The sequence below is a fragment of the Lithobates pipiens genome, unplaced genomic scaffold (genome assembly GCF_037356315.1).
Source record: "Lithobates pipiens isolate NorthernLeopardFrog02 unplaced genomic scaffold, aLitPip1_a1.2 Scaffold_16, whole genome shotgun sequence".
In the NCBI taxonomy this organism is placed as follows: Eukaryota; Metazoa; Chordata; class Amphibia; order Anura; family Ranidae; genus Lithobates; species Lithobates pipiens.
This window is the reverse complement of record NW_027507748.1, coordinates 403,294,078-403,314,775: the sequence shown is the minus strand read 5'-3', so window position 1 is coordinate 403,314,775 and position 20,698 is coordinate 403,294,078. Positions and strand designations below refer to the sequence as shown.

Sequence of the window (20,698 nt, the reverse complement as noted above, 5' to 3'; positions counted from 1 at the left end):
TTCCTTATGCGCAGTTTCATTCGAGACTGCTGCAAAACAGAATTCTGTCAACTTGGAACAAGAAGGTCCAAGCTCTGGACTTCCCAATGTGTTTATCCCCCAAAGTGCGTCAAAGCCTCAGTTGGTTAATATCCAAGAATCTTCAGAAAGGAAACTCCTTCCTACCAGTTACCTGGAAGGTGGTGACAACAGATGCCAGCCTTCTGGGCTGGGGAGCAGTCCTGGAAGAAGCATCTATTCAAGGAAAATGGTCCAAAACAAAAAACCTTGCCCATCAATATTCTATAGATTCAGGCAGCACGCCTGGATGCTCAGATTATGGAATTGTCCTGTCAGGATCCAGTCTGACAATGCCACAACAGTGGCCTATATTAATCACCAAGGGGGCACGAGAAGTCATGCGGCTTGGAGAGAGGTGAACCATATTCTATCCTGGGCATAAGACAACATTCCTTTCCTATTGGCAGTCTTAATTCCGGAAATAGAGAATGGGCAGGCAAACTACTTGAGTCGCCAACAGTTGGCCCCGGGAGAATAGTCTCTTCACCCCAGCATTTTTCTGTCAATATGTCAAAGATGGGGAATTCTGGACGTGGATCTGTTTTGCGTTCAGGTTCATCAAAAAGATCGATCACTTTGTGTCAAGGACACAGGATCCGCTGGCATGCGGAACAGATGCCTTGGTTTTTCCATGGCATCAGTTTTCACTGATCTATGTGTTCCCTCCTGTTCTGCTGCTTCCATGCCTTCTTCGCAGGATCAAGCAGGAAGGGAAGGATTGGATTTTTGAGGCCCAGGAGATCTTGGTATGCAGAGATAAAGATGGCGGTAGGGGACCCGTGAACCCTACCATTGCAGCCAGACCATCTCTCGCAAGGTCCAGTATTCAATCCTACCTTACAAACGCTACATTTAATGGTTTGACTATTGAGACCCACATTCTGAAAGACCGTGGACTGTTGGGCTCAGTAGTTTCTACTTTGGTTAATGCTAGGAAGCCGGCCTCCAGAGTCGTATTATAGAGTCTGAAAGGCATATGTCTCCTGGTTTGAATCCAGGGGTTGCCACCTCAGGAAATATGTCATAGGTAGGATCCTTCAGTTTCTACAGATGGTATTAGTACTCAAGGCCAGCTTAATTTCTATCAAAAGCCAGGTGTCGGCCCTATCCGTGGTGTGTGTGTTTCCCCCCCCCAACGACCACTTGCTTCACACTCTGGTTCATAGCTTTATTCAGAGGGTAACGCAAATTAATCTTCCGGTCAGGTCACCCCCTGCCCCCCCTTTGATCACCCCCCCCCCGCTGAGTGTTTGCAGTGGTGGAAGTTTAAGGGGTGTCGGCTTACTAGGGCACTGGGAAATGGTGTGTGTGTGTTTGTTTTTTTGTTTCCTTAGTTGCACCTGGGTGATAGCTGCATTTTGTTTGCAGAAATAGCGTGGATTGTTTTTTTCCTTGTCTTTCTGTTTAGGCAAAAAGTGCTGCCCAACCCGTTAAGAGGAGATGTCCTGTCTACAAGGAAAAACGTAGTGAAACCTGGACCAAAACGCTTTGTGCGTCTTGTATCGCACTTCTGGTTAGGGAGGAATCTCTGTCCTTGTGCAGTGACTTAATTTCAACCATTAAGGATGAGCTTAAAGTGGAGGGCCACCCTGAAAACAAAAAAAATATTAATTACAAAAAAATATAAAAAAAAAAAAATGAGAATTTTTTTTTTTTTTACTTACCAGAAATGCCTGTTGCTAGGCACTTTCTCCTAATCTTCCTCTTCCACCTCCGCGGAGATCTTCTGTCTTCGTCGCGGCGTCTTCTGGGTAATGAGTCGTGCTGTGTTCTGGGAACTGTGTTCCAGAACACAGCGCATCCCATTCAGAAAGCGCTGCGGGACTCGCGCATGCGCAGTAGCTGTGGGACTCGCGCATGCGCAGTAGGAAACGGGCAGTGAAGCCGTAAGACTCCACTGCCTGTTTCCCTTACAAGGAATGGCAGCACCGGGACCCGAGAGCCGAGGGACGGGTCGGCCTCGGGCGGCCGACATCGCGGGCACCCTGGACAGGTGAGTGTGTTGATTAAGTCAGCAGCTGCAGTGTTTGCAGCTGCTGACTTTTTTTTTTTTTTTTGTATAACCGGCCTTCCTCTTTAAGGCTACTTTTCAGGCGTTCAGGTCTAATCTATCGGACGAGCCTGGAAAGTCGGGAGAGCCTAGAGCCCAGCAATCTTCCTTGGAACCTCAAGGGTGTTCTCACTTGCTGACTGGGGAAGGGCTGTCTCAGGACACCTCGCAGGATTCATTTTCACTGGCCTTAGAGGAGTCAGACTCAGAAGAGGGAGATTCAGAAGCAACTTCCAAGTACAAATTATCCTTGGAAGAAGGAGGAGGCCTCCTTAAAGTGATATATACCACTTTATTGAGGAGAGAAGAAAGAGCTCTCCCTGCATGATCGCATGTATGCTGGGCTAGGGGATTCGATATCGCACCTTCCCGGTGCATTCCCTGGTATCTGACCATGATCAAGAGAGTGGTTAGAGCCTGAGAAGAAACCTTTTCTCCAGAGCACACAGGAGGAGGTTTCCTTTTGACGATTACCCGGATCTGGTTTGGAACAAAGTCCCAAAGTTAGACTCGGCCTTCTCTCAGGTCTCAAAATCGACAGACCTAGCCCTTGAAGATATGGGCACGTTAAAAGAACCCATGGATAAGAAGATGGATCTCCTTCTAAAAAGATCCTGGCAGTCGGTAATGATGAATTTGAAACCAGCCATGGCAACAACCTGTGTGGCAAGAAATCTGGATCATTGGGTTAACCAGTTGAAGTATCATATTTTAGCGGATTCCCCTAAGCAGGCGATTTTGGATTATTTTGCTACTCTCAGCAATTACGTACATTGCTGATGCTTCCACTGAGTCTGTCCGCATGACAGCCAGGTCAGCAGCCCTGACTAACTGTTAGAAGGGCTTTGTGGCTGAAAACCTGGCCAGGGGATGCAGCCTCAAAAGATAGGCTATGCAGCATTCCTTTTGCGGGGGGTTTGTTGTTTGTCTCAGAATTGGAATCTATTCTGGACCGAACGGCGGATAGGAAAAAATCCTTTCCATTAAAGAAAAAAAGGTGCAGAGACTGTTTTTTCGGAGCCCCAAGGGACAAGCCGAGGATAGGAGGCAAAACGGGAGGAAGCCTTGGGCGGTACAAAAGCCCAAGGGTAAAGGAGTTCTCCTCATTCCTCCTGCATATGCCACCAAGCCACAATGATAGCTGTCAGAGTGGGAAGGAGACTCCAAGAGTTTCTCCCTCAGTGGGGGGCTATTACTCAGAATCCGTTAATTTTGAGGATGATTTCCCACGGTTACAAGATTGAGGGAACGCTCTCCGTAAAACTCCAAGGTTCCCGTTCACAAAAACGTTCCCAGAGATCCAGTCAAGGCCCTCGCTATGAAGTCCCTCATTCAGGATCTGATGTTTCAGGGGGTTATTGGGCCGGTCCCAACAGGGGAACTGGGTCAGGGATTTTATTCCCATGTGTTCTTGGTCTGAAAGTCTTCGGGAAGGTTCCCACTCATCTTGAACCTCAAAGGGCTGAACAAGTCTGTGCGGAATGAGAAGTTTCAGATGGACTCTATTTTCTACTGGGAGTAGATGCCTTGGCACACAGTTGGAATTTTCACCTATGCTATGCCTTTCCCCCTTTTTCAGTCGATTCCGTGGGTTTTAAGCAAGATGAGAAGAGAGGAGGCAAGGGTAATTCTGATCACTCCCTTTTGGCCCAAAAGAACTGAGGCTCACGGTCTGGTTTCTGAGGAGCAACTCTTGAAGAGAAAAGGGTTCAGACAGGTTGGTGGCTACCCTGTTGTCCAGTAGGAAGAAAGTCACCAGGGCAATATATTTCAAATATTGGAAGGTGTTCAACTCTTGGTGCAAGACTTCGGCTAGATCACAGACAAATTGCATCAATTTTGGAATTCCTACAAGAAGGGACAGATAAGTTGGCAATCGGCTCCCTCAAGGGGCAGCTCTAGGGGTTTTCTTGGAGAAACCTATAGCATCAGACCCCCTAGTAGTCAGGTTCTTTAGAGCTCTTTTTGATCTAGGCCTGTTGTATCTAAAAGCTGCCCAGGCTGGGACCTGTCTACTGCAGGCCCTGACCAAGGATCCATTCGAACCTATTGTCTCAGCCTCCCTGAGATGGATTACATTTAAAAAAAGGTTGTTTTTTTTTAGTGGCCATTCAGCTCGCAGAGTCGGTAAGTTGCAGGCTTTGTCAATCAGGGAGCCGTTCTTTTGTTTTTCCGGACAGGATAGTCCTTGAAACGGATCCTAATTTTTTGCCCAAAGTGGCGTCAATTCAAAATCGATCCCAGGAGATAATTCTACCTACATTCTGCTCTAATCCATCGGGTAAGAAAGAATTCCATACCTTGGATGTTAAGAGAGCAGTTCTAAGTTATTTAGAAGCCACTAAAGGCTTTAGACGTACGGATGCACCGTTTTATTTTCCGGTACTAAAAAGGGAAAGCAAGCTTCCAAAGGGACCATAGCCGGATGGCAATTTCGGAAGCCTATTCCGGTGCTGGCCAGAGGAGTCTGAGTGTCCGGGCTCATTCCACAAGGGCTAGAGCGGTGAGTTGGGCTGAGAAAGCTGATGCCACCCCTGAACAGATATGCAAGACTGCTACCTGGTCAAGTCTGATGACCTTTGCCCGCCATTATAGATTAGATCTCATGACAGCTGGGCATCAGGCTTTTGGAAGGAAAGTCTTACAGGCTGTTGTCCTGCCCTGAATGGAGTAAGTCTCGGTAATCCTCTCGGGTGGCTGTCCTGAAAGTCGTTTTGGAAAATTCAAGTTAGACTTACTGGTAACTTGTTTTCCAGTAGACTTTCAGGACCGCAGTAACCCGCCCTGTTTTTGTTAATTGCTGTAATACTATGATATAACTGTCACAATGTGTTGCAGCAGGGGTTGGAGAGTCTCTACAAACAACTGAGGAGGCTACCTGGAAGCTTCCCTTAAAAAGCTCTGATGGAGGAGGTGTTTCCTTTGGGAGTTGGAGCCATGATCTCTTGGGTGGATGTCCTGAAAGTCTACTGGAAAACAAGTTACCGGCAAGTCTAACTTGAATTTTTGTTTGTTGCCAGAAGGTCCTAAAGAGGACAAGGAGTGTCGAAACCTACTATTGCTAAATGGATTCGTCAAGTGATTGTTCAAGCTTATGGTTTAAAGAGGAAAATTCCACCTTTTCATATTAAAGAGCACTCCACCAGGGCTGTTAGTACTTCCTGGGCAGTGCATCACCAAGCCTCCATGGCTCAAATCTGCAAGGCCGCAACTTGGTCTTCAGTCCATACGTTTACCAGGTTCTATCAAATGGATGTAAAAGGTCATGAGGATATCTCCTTCGGGCACAGTGTACTGCAGGCAGCAGTATAAGTCCTCTAGTCTTAGTTCCCTTCATTTGGCATTGCTATGGGACATTCCACATAGTAACTAATATGGCTCTGTGTCCCATGATTTACTTCAAGGAAAAGTATTTTACAGGTAAGTGGCTTTAAAAATATGTATGTATGTGTATTAGATTAATTAGTCAATTTTATTTTTTTCCTCTGGGATCATATAACCTCTGTTTCTCAGCTGCATAAGGGGCTTTGAGCGGTGGGGGGCATGTTGGCAGAAGGCAGAGAAATGGTACACTGATCCTTCCAGTGATTAGCTGTGCATGGGGGCGTGTCAGCTCAAGTCTTGGCCATTGGCAGATTGTGCTCCTAACACGGCCAGAAAGCTGGCAACGCTGAGATGGGTGAGCTTCTATGGTTGTTGTGATCATTTTGAAATGGGAAAGCAGTGGGACTGGCAGGATCACCAGGTATTTCACACAAAGGAAGCAATACAAAAAAACATGCTTCTTGACACCAGTGCCTGGTACAGCAGATGTATATCTGGAATATGAAATGTTGGGTAACATACACTACAATCCCATCAAAAGTAATCGTATACAATTGCAGGAAAACAAGGCCCCAATTTTGTATCAGTTGGTAGCAGTATGATATTGTCAAATCCGGTCAACGTGTGTAAACAATTGTGTTTTGTATAAAGAATTTTTTTTTTTTCTTTCCTTTCCAGTGAAGGAGGGGTATTCAAGGCTCATCTTACTTTTCCAAGAGATTATCCCCTGAGGCCGCCAAAAATGAAATTTATTACAGAAATTTGGCATCCAAATGGTGAGTTTCTTTTTCTGTGTGTGGGTTATATAAAGGCTTTATAACTGGCCTGACAGTTTTCAAAATAGAACTCCAAAACTGAGTGAAGAAAACAATCCTCTCCTAGTCGGTGATGCATGTTGCAAGGATTTTAGTAGGCATGATTGCACACTATTGCCTCCTCCTGTTTCTAATGAACCTGACTATATGGATTCCACTCACTTTCTACTTCCTGAATGCATAGGAGTGGCTTTTTCAGAAGTTTAGTCCCAGAAAAGTAACTTTAAAGTATAATTAAAAACACAACTTTTGTGTTTTTTGTTTTGGATAGTGTGGGGAGGGATTAGAACTCCTGCCATGATTTTTATTGCTGTCTGTGCCCCTGTTATGAAATACAGCCCTCCCTATTTGTCCCGTTTACCATTATTATTGAAAGTAAAAAAAGTAATAGATTCCTATTTTGCCTATGAGACAGATGGTGAAGCAAAATCTCTGCACTGGCACACAATAGGTTATAACCCTCCCGAACTGTATCCAAATTGGGGGGGGGGGGGGCAGAGATGGGGGAGAGTTTTGCCTATAGTTTAGTTTAATAGCAGCTAATTACAGAAAAGAGTGGAGTTAACCTTTGTTGCTTAAAGAGGAAGTAAACCCCTTCAAACCACTTTGACCTACAGGTAAGCCTAGATTAAGGCTTACCTGTAGGTCCAAGCAATATCTCCTAAACCTATATGGTTTAGGAGATATTTGCCCGAAAATGGGCACCGCTGTCTACGGCGCATGCGCCGTAGACAGCGGCGCGCAGGCGCACTAAATGCGGCAAATCCAAGAATGGATTTGCCTAATTTGTCGACTCCCGTGCGCATGCGCGGGAGTGACGTCATCGCGGCTTCGCCGAATGGCAGATGCGGAGCTGCAAGACGCGACTCCCGTGCGCATGCGCGGGAGTGACGTCATCGCGGCTTCGCCGCTGTCATTGGTCGGAGCTGCGAGACGCCACCAGCAAGATGGATGCGGCAGACTACAGGGATCAGCGGCGACTTCGCTGGCTCCTGTGTCAGGTAAGTGACACATAATGAGCTACTATGCGATGCATAGTAGTCCATTATGCTTTACCTTTGCAGGGAAAAAAAGAGGAAGTAAACCCATTAGGGTTTACTTCCTCTTTAAGGTTGGAAGGTTTGTGTCCTGTTCACCACTAGCATAGATCTGGTAGAGGGGAGGATTAATCTAAACCTGAACTAACATTGCCATATATGGCCCAGATAGTCATTAGTGATTTGAGCATCCTTTTTGCTGCTTGATATTGTAGCAGGTTGGCAAAAGTTGAAAAAAAAGTTTTATCATACGTTGAGGTACATGGCTGTTAAAGTTTTTGTTTGTCTGTGTAAAAATTAAAGACCAACCCCTGTATAACCACACCCTTATTTGTTATGCTTCTGGTTTTTTTTTTCCCCCTAGGCTTGTAGGCTTTGTTGAAGCTATTTAACTACTTGCTTACTGGGCACTTAAACCCCCCTCCTGGCCAGACCAGCTTTCAGCGTTGTTGCAATTTGACAATTGTGCGGTCATACAACACTGTACCCAAATATAATTTTTATTCCCCCCACACAAATGGAGCTTTCTTTTGGTGGTATTTGATCAACTCTGCGGGTTATTTTTTTTTGTATATATACCTTTTTTTGCGACCGATGTCCCTTGCCGATGAGCCGGTGATCGGCTGCCCCCCCCCCCCCTCTCTAATGCTGTCAGCTTGAGGAGAAAAAAATAATTACCGAGCTCTTGTTTGCATCATCTGCTCAGCTTTCATTGGCTGACAGCTGATCACATGGTAAGGGACCCAGCTCCTTACTCGGATCGGTAGGTAGTGTGCACAGGGGAGGCCATCATATGACGGCCTCTCAGAAATCCAGGTCCACGCTTTTCAGCTATAGCGCGGACATCAAGTGGTTAAAAGCTTTTGTGACTCCAGCTCTGTGAAAGGGATTGGCAGCTAGGAAGCTGCCACATCACTTTCAAGCCCTGAGCCAGCTGGACAAAACCCACACAAGCAGTAGCAGCCATCAGCTTGTAGTTAAGTTGACTTTTTTATGTAAGCAGTATGTCTAAAAAGCTGAAATGGTTAAAGTTCTTCATCATCCCCTTGGGGGCTATTCCTACTTTGGGGAAGGGCGGCTCCAAAATGCCTATGGTTTGAAAGTCTAAAGCCCTCGTACACTTGGTTCAATCAGCCAGTACAGTAGATGCCATGTGTACGGGTCCTTGTTTGACAGAAGCTGCTCTCTCAGCTGGCTTCTGTCAAACAAGCTTGCTGGAAAAACCAGCAGCCAATGGCTGCGAGCGCTGACTAGTGTGTGTTTTGGCAGGGACAGAGGAGCAGAGCTCTCCCTGTAAGAATACAATAGCGGGGAGATTGTTGTATTACAATAGCATAGTTGATGCAGCAACCTCCTCGTGAGCTCCTCACCATGTACCAGGCGTAGGGCTTGGGCTTCTTATCCTTAGGCAAGCTGAGCTGTCGGGGTCTGTTGGGTCACCCCTCAGTTGAACTGCTTTTGGATGTTCCAAATTCATAATAATTGCAAATACCTGTGTCCTTTTAATGTATGACAAAATTGTTTTTCTCTTTCGTTCACGGACTAACACAGCTCCATTAATCTTGACTGTAGGGCTATTGCGCCACCTTCAGGAGAGGACTAGGCAGAACATGTTGTTAATGTGAAAAAACAGAACTTTACAGTTCTGCCCAGGGGGCTGTCCCTCTAGTAATAACCCCTCAGCCTGCTTCCCGCAGCTCCGATTTTTTTTCTGCCTAGTGAAGGAGGTCCTAGGCTTTTGGTCCTGGGATTTTTTTGCTGAATGTTTTGCCTTTTGCGCAAGATGTTAAGATCCTGTGATCTGTTATCAACAGCCAGCTGGGTGACCGGCTGGATAATCTAGATCCTTGTAGCCTTCCCAGCCTGGCCATTGTGCATGTGCAGACCCTAGCTATGCGCTGGGTTGGCCACGACATGCCCCTCAGGCTCCAGGGGCGGCCGGGGAGCGCAACGCTCTGGGGCACACATATGACCGCACTACCGATGTCCTTGTCACAGTGTGCCATGGCCAGCAGCCACCCCGTACTGCTCGGAGAGTGGGTCTGTGATGGGATGTCATCAGCTCGTCCAGATGGTAAGTACAGCTCTCCCTGCCTCGGTGGGATTGAGCAGCTGGGCATTCCCTGGGAGGTCCATTAGGGAGTTCCCCCCCCCGCTGCATGATGGGCTGCTGAGAGGTGTGTGTATCTGTAGCCAGGGGTCCCCTGGGGGGCTCTCGCATTAGATTGGGGGCTGTGCTGGATGTCTGTGGTCTCCCCGCTGGGTATCTGGAGGTCTGCATGTGCTCATCGCCATGCTGCCGTTTTCGCTGTCCTTTCACTGTGTACAGTTGTTTGTCGGCCATTTTTGGTGTACCTCAGTGGAAAGCATGATCAGGGGCCATTTTTCTGTAGCTCGGTGGCAATTTTTTCTGTAATGTCCTTTATACATGGTGGCCATTTTGTTGTAGCCCAGCGTGGTTCTTATGCTCGGTGCTGTTCCCTGCTGCTCAGAACAGCACGGTTTTTCACTCAGGACACCTAAGAGCTGAGACTGGCAGCCCCTGCTCTGTTGCTTCAGATGATGCTGACCAGGACCGATCGCACAGTGAGGATTAGTCCCCGTCCAGGCCCACGCTAGACACAGCGTAAGCCAGCCTGTACACCTCCCATATACAAGGAATGGGGAAGCCCACAACTGACCTTTTCGGTCCCTAAAAGAATGGCAGCGTGCTACCCCTTTGAGGAGAGCCTTCTTAAAAAAAAAAAATGGTCGGCTCCTCCCGGTCGTGGATCCCCCCCCAGTATCAAGGTTAAACAATGTAACTATGATCCAGGTAGAGAGGACTCATGCATTTAAGGACCCTACAGACAGGAAGGCCGAGGCAGTGGCCCATGCCTTGTTTACGGTTGTGGTGTCAGCAATACGACTGATACTGGCCACAGCACTTATGAATGGGCAAAACTTTTGCACTCCGAATTGGAGAAGCAGCAGGCTACTTCCGTCTGCGTGGAACTAGCAGACCAGTTAGTGCATGGCCTTAAGTAAGTTTGTAATGCGCCCCTGGATACGCTTCCTTTACTGTCCAGGGCTTCAGTGTCGGCAGTGGTGCTGCGGCGCCTGATTTGGCTAAAATGCTGGTCTGAGGACTAGACATCCAAAAAAAAAAAGCCTTGACGGATCTACCCTTCCTTGGCGTGTGGCTCTTGGACCCTCGTTGGATGACATTATTAAGAATGTCACATGTGGGAAGAGTACCTGCTCCCACAGGCCAGGAAGACTAAGGAGCCACGCTGCAGGCAATGGCCCTCATCTTCCACCCAAGAGGTTTTTTTGCCTGTCTGGGACATTGGCTAAACGCTCTGTCTGACAGGGCAACATCTGAGGGACGAAAGCATCCCTGGAACCTAAAACGTGAGCAAAAGTGCTACTGCCAGAAGGTTTGCCCCCTGCCTGTCTTGGTGGGGGTCGCCTTTGGGAGTTTGCAGCCCGATGGCCCTATCGGCTGTCCAACCAATGGGTCTACGAACTGAGTTCCTCTTGGCAACCAAACAGATCTTCTCCTCCAGCATACCCTTACTCCCGGCTTGCTGGCAGGCCCTAATGGGGGTGGTAAGGGACCTACTAAGGGTGATAGTGTCTGTTCCGGAGTCGGCAAGGTTCCAGGGGTTCTACTCCAGTCTGTTGTCCCCAAAAAGGAAGGGGTACGTCCAATCTTGGACCTGAAAGCCCTCAATTGCTTTGTAAAAGTACAGAGGTTCAGAATGGAATCGGTTCGCTCAGTATTCGCTGCACTCCATCAAGGGGGACTCCCTGGCATCTTTAGACAGCCAGGATGCGTACCTGCACATACCCATATGCCTCAGGCATCAGAAGTTTCTGCGGTTTGCAGTTGGAGAAGCCCACTACCAGTTTGTGGCTCTCCCTCTGGCTTGGCATCAGCACACCGAGTCTTTACCAAGGTATTTGCTCAGATTTTGGCGTTATTGCGACAACGCAGGATCGCAATCATACATTTCCTAGACTGTCTCCTTCTGAGAGCATCTTCCGCCTCAGAATTAAAGGAGGATGTGGCGATCACCATGCAAACCCTGCAGGAATTTAGCTGGCTGTTGAACCTAAAGTCAGTGCTCTTACTTTACTGCTGGACTCCATGGAAGGTGGGAGTTTTTCTCCTTTCAGACAAACTGCAGACTCTCAGAGCCGCGGTAAAACTATTGATGAACCACAGGTGGTCGTCAATGCTCTTCTGCATGCAAGTCCTGGGCCTCATGGTGGCCTCCTTCAAGGCGGTACCATACACTCAGTTTCTCAGAGTCTTGCAGAAGGAGATATTGACAAAATAGGAAAAATCTGTTATCCCTAGATAGGCAGATTCGGGTGAGCCAGTCAGGGACTCCCTGCTCTGGTGGCTGAGGTCCCCGGCACTTCGGTCTGGGAAGTCCTTTCTACCTCTACATTGGACAGCGATCACCACAGACGCCAGCCTGACCGGCTGGGGTGGAGTACTGGGAGTACAGTCGACGAGGGCCTCTGGTAGGGGGAGGAATCCAAGTTGCCAATCAATTTGCTCAAGCTCCAAGCTATCAGGCTATGTCCCTCCACATGGTCGATGAGACTATGAGGGCGTCCGATCTGGATCCTATCAAACAACGCCAATGCAGTGGCATATGTCAACCATCAAGGAGGAACAAGAAGCTTGGCTGCAGCACGGGAGTTTGCTCACATCCTTCAGTGGGCACAGCGCCATGTACCGGCCTTGTCAGCCATTTACATCACAGGAGTAGAAAACTGGCAGACAGACTACCTAAGTAGCCAGGTGCTGGACCCAGGAGAATGGGCATTACATCCAGAGGTGTTCAGGCTACTGTACCTGCGGTGGGCCACACCAGACGTGGATCTCCTGGCTTCCCGTCTCAATCATAAGGTGCCGAGATTCGTATCCAGGACAAGAGATCCCTGGGCAGACACGCTGGTGGCTCTATGGGATCAGTACCGACTGATCTATGCTTTTCCTCCGCTTAAAACCATTACCATGAGTGCTCCGCTGAGGTGGAGGCCGAGGGGATTCCAGTGATACTGATTGCCCCAGATTGGCCTCGCCGTCTCGGGTACGCTGACCTAGTACACCTGGTTGCGGATGCTCCCTGGTGACTACCGTTCAGAGGCGGCTCTTTAATTAGGCAGATTAGGCGGTCGCCTAAGGCCTCACTCTCACAGGGGCCTCGCGGCCTCCTAATTTGGCTGACTCGCACACGGAACATCGTTTTTTTGGGAAATGTCTCTCTCCCTATGTGGAGATCCTCTCTGTTCCGGTAAATTACCTGTATTGCCAGGACCTTGCCAGGCTGAATCCTGCTGGAGCAGAGCCAAGTGGCTCCAGTGAATTCCCTGGCAGGAGGGGCACTAATGTGGGCACACCCGCCCTCAGCTTGTGTGGGCTGTTTAGCATTCATCGTGCTGTAATCTGAACTCAGGGAGAAATGCTGGCTGCCTTCCTCAGCTCCGATGTCTACAGACCAGAAAAAGAGCTGACAGGAGGAGGATCCCTATTCTGCCTGTCAAGCTTCCCGTGAAATAGTGGGACTCCTGTCATATACCTGATCTTTCTGCTGCCTTTCAAGCCTCTCAGTAGTGGTAACACTCCTGTCCTGGCCCAGACTCACCCCCGACTCTATTGTCTCATCCACCACTGATAACTTGCTTGAATTATTTTTCCCATTATGGGCGTGAGTGGGGCCTCGTGTCTAAGTTTTGCCTAGGGTCTCACAAAACCTAGAGCCGCCTCTGCTACCGTTGCAAGAAGACCTGTGTCAAGGTCCGATTCTCCATCCTGCTTTACCATCGCTGGTTTTAACAGCATGGCTGTTGAGAGCCAGGTGCTAAGGAACCAGGGCCTGTCTGACTCTGTGATTTTCAACTATGTTGTGGGCACGAAAATCTTCTCGGAAGATATACTATTGTACCTGGAAGGCTTGCATCTCCATGTGTGAGAAGGGGTGGCGTCCGCACCTATTCAGTTTCCAGGATACTGCTGTACTTACAGCGAGGAGTAGACCAGAAATTGGCTTTAAGCACCATTAAGGGACAAATATCAGCTTTGGCTGTTTTTTCTTTTTTTTTCCAACGACCCCTGGCATCTCACTCTCTGAGCACTTTTATTCAAGGGGTGTGGCATGTAGTCCATCCGGTGCGTCCACCTTTGCCACCGTGGGATCTGAACCTGGTGCTATCGGCGCTTCAGAAACCTTTTCTTGTCTTGCAAGTTGCCCTATCTGGTTATCCATAAGGATAAGGTGGTGTTGCATCCGCAATCATCTTTTCTGCCGAAGGTGGTTTTGGCGTTTCACATCAATGAAGACATTGCGTTACCATCTGTGTCCTAAACCGACACATCCAAAGGAAGGGGCCCTTCATTCCCTGGACGTGGTCCGGGCTCTAAGGGTATATTTGTCTGCCACGGCTCCCTGTCGGAAGTCACTCTGTTCGTTTCGGTAGCTGGTTCGAAAAAAGGTATTGTCGGCCTCTATTTCCAGGTGAATCAGACAGATTGTGGTACAGGCCTAATGCCTTGAAGGGGCAGGTACCCCCCTTTCTTGTCACGGTCCATTCCACCAGGGCAATCTGAGCCTCTTGGGCTTTCCGACATCAAGCGTCAGTCGATCAAGTTTGTGTAACACCTTTAAGCGTAATACGTTTTTTATGCTATGCTATTTCTGAAATATTTATTTGATTTTTACCACCCGATACCTTTTATTTACTATTAGTGTGGTCGCTGCCACTGGTTACTATTTATTTCTAATTTTCTGTACAGCGCACCACTGCCGCCTTTAGCTTTTTATCTCCTCTGTGGGTTCAGACATTTCCCTCCAGTGCGTGCAGCGGTACGCTAGCTAACATTCTGAAGGTTGGCGCAGGAATACCTTTTTTTATTATTGGTTAGTTAAGATGACTCCCGTGTTAGGGAACATCGTTGTAGGTGAAGTTTTTTTTTTGCTGTTCCCACCCCTTGTTATGACACTGCTTGGGGACGTCCCTATGGTCAAGATTAATGGAGCCATGTCGGTCAGTGAACGAAAGAGAAAATGGGCTTTTTGTATTCCCCTCCTATTGGATTACGTTATACTGCTTGTTGACGTACTGAGCTGCAGGAAGCAGGCTGAGGGGTTACTAGATGTTACTGCCCTTACTACTTGCTTACTATTACTAGAGGGAACTATGAAGTTTTTTTTCACATGTATGACCTGTTCTGCCTAGTCCTCTCCTGACGGTGGTGTAATAACCCTACGGTCAAGATTAATGGAGCTGTGTCAGTCAGTGAACTTCAGAGAAAAGGATTTTACGGCAAGTACAAAAATCGTATTTTTGTGCTTACTGTAAAATTACTACTTTTGAAGTCCATGGAGGGATGCAGACCCCATCCCATGTTTATTGGTCCTATATACTGCTTGCACATAAATTTCAGGCATGATGGTTGGGGGGGGGAAGTTTTATATGAAAACTGTTTTTTGTGTTTTTTGTTTTTGCCAGTATCAAAACCTCCTGTAGTCAGCAGCATAAAACAGAAATGTTAAAGCATTACTGAATTCCTATTTACTTCTATGGACTTCAAGAAAAATGTTAAGCAAAGTATAACCTGCCTATATTTATGAAACTAGAGACATTTTCTGTGAAGGCTTTACCTGTATTATGAAGTTTCATGCAACGGCTCTGCTCATTGAAACTAAAATGAACATCATTAGAATACCATAACACCTCTGCACCACAGATTTTGCTGCTGACAGAACCTTGTACCTGTCGCAGGAAGCAGATGGCACTGAGGTCAGAGCCCGATAAAATTACAGGCTGTGTCCCTAACCCCTCTCCCCAGCCACTGCCTGTCATGCAGACTGGTGCAGCGGCTGGAATGGTTTGTTGGGTTGACGGAGCCTGATTTGGTGGGGGGTGGGAGTTATTAGACTAGTTCCCAATGGTATTTACCTCCATTGTGATTTACAACAGAAAAAGAGGATATATCCTATATTACCAATTGAACAGAGTTTTGGCTATGCAATCCTGCCCACTGCCATATGCTGTCACACAGCTGGCAGAATTGTCAGTGTGCCTTAGTCATTGGTTGATATGCCTCAATCCATTACCAATCTAAGGCCCATCAGCCGACATCCCCGCCCCTTTGTTTACATGGGGATAATGGCTAATCAATAGCAACTTTAAGAAAGAAAAATCCATCCCAACTAGTTTGCTGCAGACATAATGAATAAATGCCAGTAATGGTTATTTTTTGTGTTTTCACCTGAAAAAATAGCTTTAGGCCCCTTTCACATGTTCAGATCCGCCTGTCAGTTGCTCCATACAGCTCTTTGGAGGATGTCAGTGGTGACATGTCTGCTGACATCCGATCAGCTTTGCAAAATCCAGACGGATGGAAACGGACAGGCGGTCCGTAATCAACCGTTCAATGGAGCGACCCCTGCTGAGCAAGTGGAAGAGTAAAAACTGACAGCCCCGTGTGAAAGGGACCTTAAAGAGTATCCAACATAGTTGGTCAGTTTTTTGCTGCAGAAACTGATATAGGGGAGGGGACTGCAGGTGACCCAGATGTCCGAGGATTCCAACGCTCTAGAAGTGTCTATTCTCTGCAATTTCATCCTAGAGGATAACTCGTGAGGAGATGGAAAAGAATGCTACTATAAAGTAGTGTGTGTTTGTGTTTATCCCCCCCTCTTTTCTGGTCTCTAACCATGCATACCAACTCTGGTTTAAGAATTGAAGACACTTGGGGGTTGATTTTCTAAAACTGCAGAGCTCAAAATCTGGTGCTGCTCTGCATAGAAATCAATCAACTTCCAGGTTTTTTGTCAAAGCTTGATTGAACAAGGTGAAGTATGATGCAAGGTTCACACTGCTGCGATGCGGGAACGCTGCGAATCTACTGCGGCAGCAGTTCACATTGCCCTATGCGAACTGCTGGGAGTGTCAGTGAAAAGTTAATGACCCCTCCAAATCAATTTGCATATCGCAGTGTGATCTGCAAACTCGGACAGGAATCGGATCGCATGGTGTGAACACCCATGCGATCCGATTCTGCTGCGGACCAAAAAAAGGGTCCTGTACGAGTTTGGGCCGGATGCAATGCGAATTCAGCCATACTATCTGTATGGCTGAAATCGCATCGCACAGAGATAGCGTGTGATTTTCACTGCAGTGCGGTGCGAATCACATCCGATCTCGTACACTGCAGTGTGAACCCAGGGTGAAGCTGATTGCCTGACTGCCATGCTCACCTGCACCAGATTTGGCACACTCTAGTTTTAGTAAATCAGCCCCATTGTGTCACATAACCAATTGGCTTTACAAGGCAGATTTAAAACGGCACACTTTCATACATTGTTTGTTTAAAATATTTGATTCGCCTTGGATATATTGTTTATTTATATATATTTTTTTTTTTAGTTGATAAAAATGGTGATGTATGCATTTCCATTCTTCATGAGCCGGGAGAGGATAAGTATGGCTATGAAAAACCAGAAGAGCGCTGGCTTCCTATTCATACGGTGGAAACCATTATGATCAGTGTAATTTCTATGCTAGCAGATCCCAATGGAGACTCCCCAGCCAACGTTGATGCAGCAGTATGTCTTTCTATGTGTTGTATTTTTTCTTTTTGTTTTTTTAATCCATTTCTTTCACAAGTCATGATGTTCATGATAATGTCATCATTATTTATAAAACCTTTTGGCAATATTTGTAATGAAGATTTTACTTTTCTCTTGCTGCTGATGAAAGTAGATTTCATTGAATAAATGGACATACACTATATTGTCAGAAGTATTGGGATGCCTGCCTTGGTTTAAAATTAAGTTGGGCCCACCCTTTACAGCTATAACAGCTTCAACTCTTCTGGGAAGGCTGTCTACAAGGTTTAGGAGTGTGTCTATGGGAATATTTGACCATTCTTCCAGAAGCGCATTTGTGAGGTCAGGTACTGATGTTGGATGAGAAGGCCTGGCTAAAAGTCTTCACTCTAATTCAACCCCAAAGGTGTTCTATATGTCTTTATGAACCTTGCTTTGTGTACTGGTCCAAATTATTTGGTTGAACAGGGGGTTTATGGTGTGGCGTTATTTAAGGTGTCTGCATAATAGAGTTGCACGATTCTTAGCAAAATGAGAATCACTTTTTTATTTTTTTATTTTTTTTTTGCTTAGATTACAGATCACGATTCTCTCATGATATAACTTTATCTTTCACATTATACAAAAATTGTGCTAACTTTACTGTTTAGTTTTTTTTTATTAAATTAATTAAAGTGTATTTTTCAAAAAAATTGCATTTGAAAGACCGCTTCGCAAATGCAGCGCGACATAAAATAAAATATTGCAACAACCACCATTCTTCTCTAGGGGAGATATATACTTTTATTTTTTATTTTATTTTTTTGTGATGTTTGGGGGTTTTAAGTAATTTTCTAGCAAAAAATATTGATTTTAACTTGAAACCAACAAGCGTAGTTGGCTCAGCAGCTGGGGAATGTTGTGATACTTGGCAGACTTTTTTTTATTTTATTTTTTGACAGCTGTCGGCTTGAGTAGAGCATTCTCTGCATATAAAGAATCTGGAAAATGTAAGGGTGAGAAAAATCACAATCTCGATTTATTTATTTTTTATTTTTCTATACACTTAATCGTGCAGCTCTACAGCATGTCAAGACATTTTGGACAATTTCATGCTTCCAACTTTGTGGGAACAGTTTGGGGATGGCCCCTTCCTGTTCCAACATGACTGCGCACCAGTGCACAAAGCAAGGTGCATAAAGACATGGATGGGGTGGAGGAACTTGAATGGCCTGCACAGTCCTGACCTCAACCCAATAGAACACCTTTGGGATGAATTGGAGTGGAGAGTGTGAGCCAGGCCTTCTTGACCAACATCATTACCTGACCTCACAAATGTGCTTCTGGAAGAATGGTCAAACATTCCCGTAGACCAGGGATATGCAATTAGTGTACCTCCAGCTGTTGCAAAACTACAAGTCCCATCATGCCTCTGGGTGTCATGCTTGTGACTGTCAGATTCTTGCTATGCCTCATGGGACTTGTAGTTCTGCAACAGCTGGAGGTCCGCTAATTTCATATCCCTGCCTTAGACCCACTCTTAAACCTCCCCAGAAGCGTTGAAGCTGTTCTAGCTAAAAAGAGCAGGTCAACTCAATATTGAACCCTACAGACTAAGACTGGGGTGCCATTCCAAGTTCATGTAAACGAAGGAGTCGCAATACTTTTGACAATATAGTGGATTTACAAAGCTTTTTTTTTTTTTTTTTTTTTTTTAAGACCGTTGTACCAAAAAAAAAAAACCTGCAATGGCATAATGTGCTAGTATACATACACTAGCACATTATGAAATATTCACCCTGGAACAAAGCCTTCCAGAGCTGTAAAGTCACCGCTGAGAAGGCTGACATGTTCCCTGTCTTTCTTCCAGGTTTGTGAGCGCCGGCCAAAGCCGTGATAATGTCCCTCCCACGCATGCCCGTGGGAGCCCTCAGTTCTGGCACAAAGCTCTGGCAAGGTATGCTGGACCTTCAGAGAGCATGTGCCAGTGATGTCACTAGCTGCATGCAGGGTGAATCTCACCTCCTGAACTGTGCACATTTTTAGAAGATATTATTTTTACTTTCAGGTAAGCCTTATTATAGGCTTACTTGTACATAAAAATGACCAAGCGAGTTCTACAACCGCTTTAATCCGTATAGAAGAGAGGAAACCCAAGATGCGCATTTTCTGAAAATCCATTTTGGTTTCATATACCCGCTAGTACACTGCAGAATCTTTAGACTGAAGGTGGTTTTGTAGCAAAAATAAATAAATAAATTCACTGAAGTTTTGCCTTGGCATAGAGTTGGGCCCTGCTTTGGTACCTAAAAGGGTGTTCCCCCAACTTGTTACCACCTGGTAGAAAGTTCACAAATTTTTTAATTGTCTTTGTACTATATGCTGTAGCATTAACAGTACCCTTTACTGGAGCACCTGAACACATATGATTTTTTTTTCCCCTCCAATGTATGTAAAAACAAAGTATTTGATTCCCTGCTGATTTTTGTACGTTTGCCCACTGACAAATCATTCTGTATAATTTTTAATGGTAGGTTTATTTTAACAGTGAGACAGAATAACAAAAATATCCAGAAAAAAAGCATGTAAAAAAAAAAGTTATAAATTTGATTTGCATTTTGAGTGAAATAATTATTTGACAAACCCCCCCCCAAGATTTTTGGCTCCCAGATGTCTTCTATACAGATTAGAGCACTCTCTTAAATGGAGTGCTCCTAATCTCAGTGTGTTGTCTGTATAAGACACCTGTCCACAGAAGCAATCGGATTCCAATCTCTCCACCATGGCCAAGACCAAAGAGCTGTCCAAGGATGTCGGGGACAAGATTATAGACAAGGCTGGAATGGACTACAAGACCATTGCCAAGCAGTTTGGTGAGAGGGTGACAACAGTTGTTGCAATTTATTCTCAAATGGAAGAAACGCAATCTTCCTCGGTCTGAGGCTCCATGCAAGATCTAACCTTGTGGTGTTTCAATGAGGATGGGGAGGAATCGACCCAGAACTACACAGGAGAATCTTGTCAATGATCTAAAAGCAGCTGGGACCATAGTCGCCAAGAAAACAATTGGTAACACAATACACCTTGACAAACTGAAATTCTGTGCCCGCAAGATCCCCCTGCTCAAAACACATGTACAAGCCTGTCTGAAGTTTTCTAATGAACATCTGAATGATTCACAGGAAAACTGGGTGAAAGTGTTGTGGTCAGATGAGACCAAAATCACGCTCTTTGGTATCAACTCGATTCATCATGTTTGGAGGAGGAATGCTGCCTCTGACCCCCAAGAACATCATCCCCACTGTCAAACATGGAGGTTGAAATATGCTTTGGGGGTGTTTTTCTGATAAGGGGACAGGACAACTTAACCACATCAAAAAAACAATGGATAGGGCAATGTACCGTCAAATCTTAGGTGAGAACCTCCTTCCCTCAGAGCAATGAAAATGGGTTGTCGATCGGTATGCCAGCATGACAATGACCCAAAATGCACAGCCAAGGCAACAAAGGAGTTGCTCATGAAGCACATTAAGGTCCTGGAGTGGCCTAGCCAGTCTCCAGACCTTAATCCCTTAGAATGTATGTGGGAAATGAAGGTTTGAGTTGCCAAACGTCAGCCTCAAAACCTTAATGAATTGGAGAGGATCTGCAAAGAGGAGTGGGACAAAATCCCTCCTCAGATGTGTGCAAACCTGGTGGCCAACTACAAGAAATGTCTGACCTTTTTGTGATTGCCAACAAGGGTTTTGCCATCAAGTCATGTTTTTCGAAGGGGTCAAATACTTATTTCACTCATTTAAAATGCAAATCAATTTTTAT

The 20,698-nt window shown here is 46.0% G+C and overlaps 1 protein-coding gene across 1 annotated transcript in view; it reads left to right on the top strand.

The window, feature by feature from the left end:
- Positions 1-20,698, top strand: part of UBE2G1 (ubiquitin conjugating enzyme E2 G1) — an 88,698-nt gene that overhangs the window by 44,944 nt on the left and 23,056 nt on the right. The window contains exons 3-4 of the mRNA XM_077482357.1: positions 6,113-6,210; positions 16,719-16,897. Coding sequence (XP_077338483.1) covers positions 6,113-6,210; positions 16,719-16,897 — 277 coding nt within the window. The remainder of the gene's footprint in view (positions 1-6,112; positions 6,211-16,718; positions 16,898-20,698) is intronic.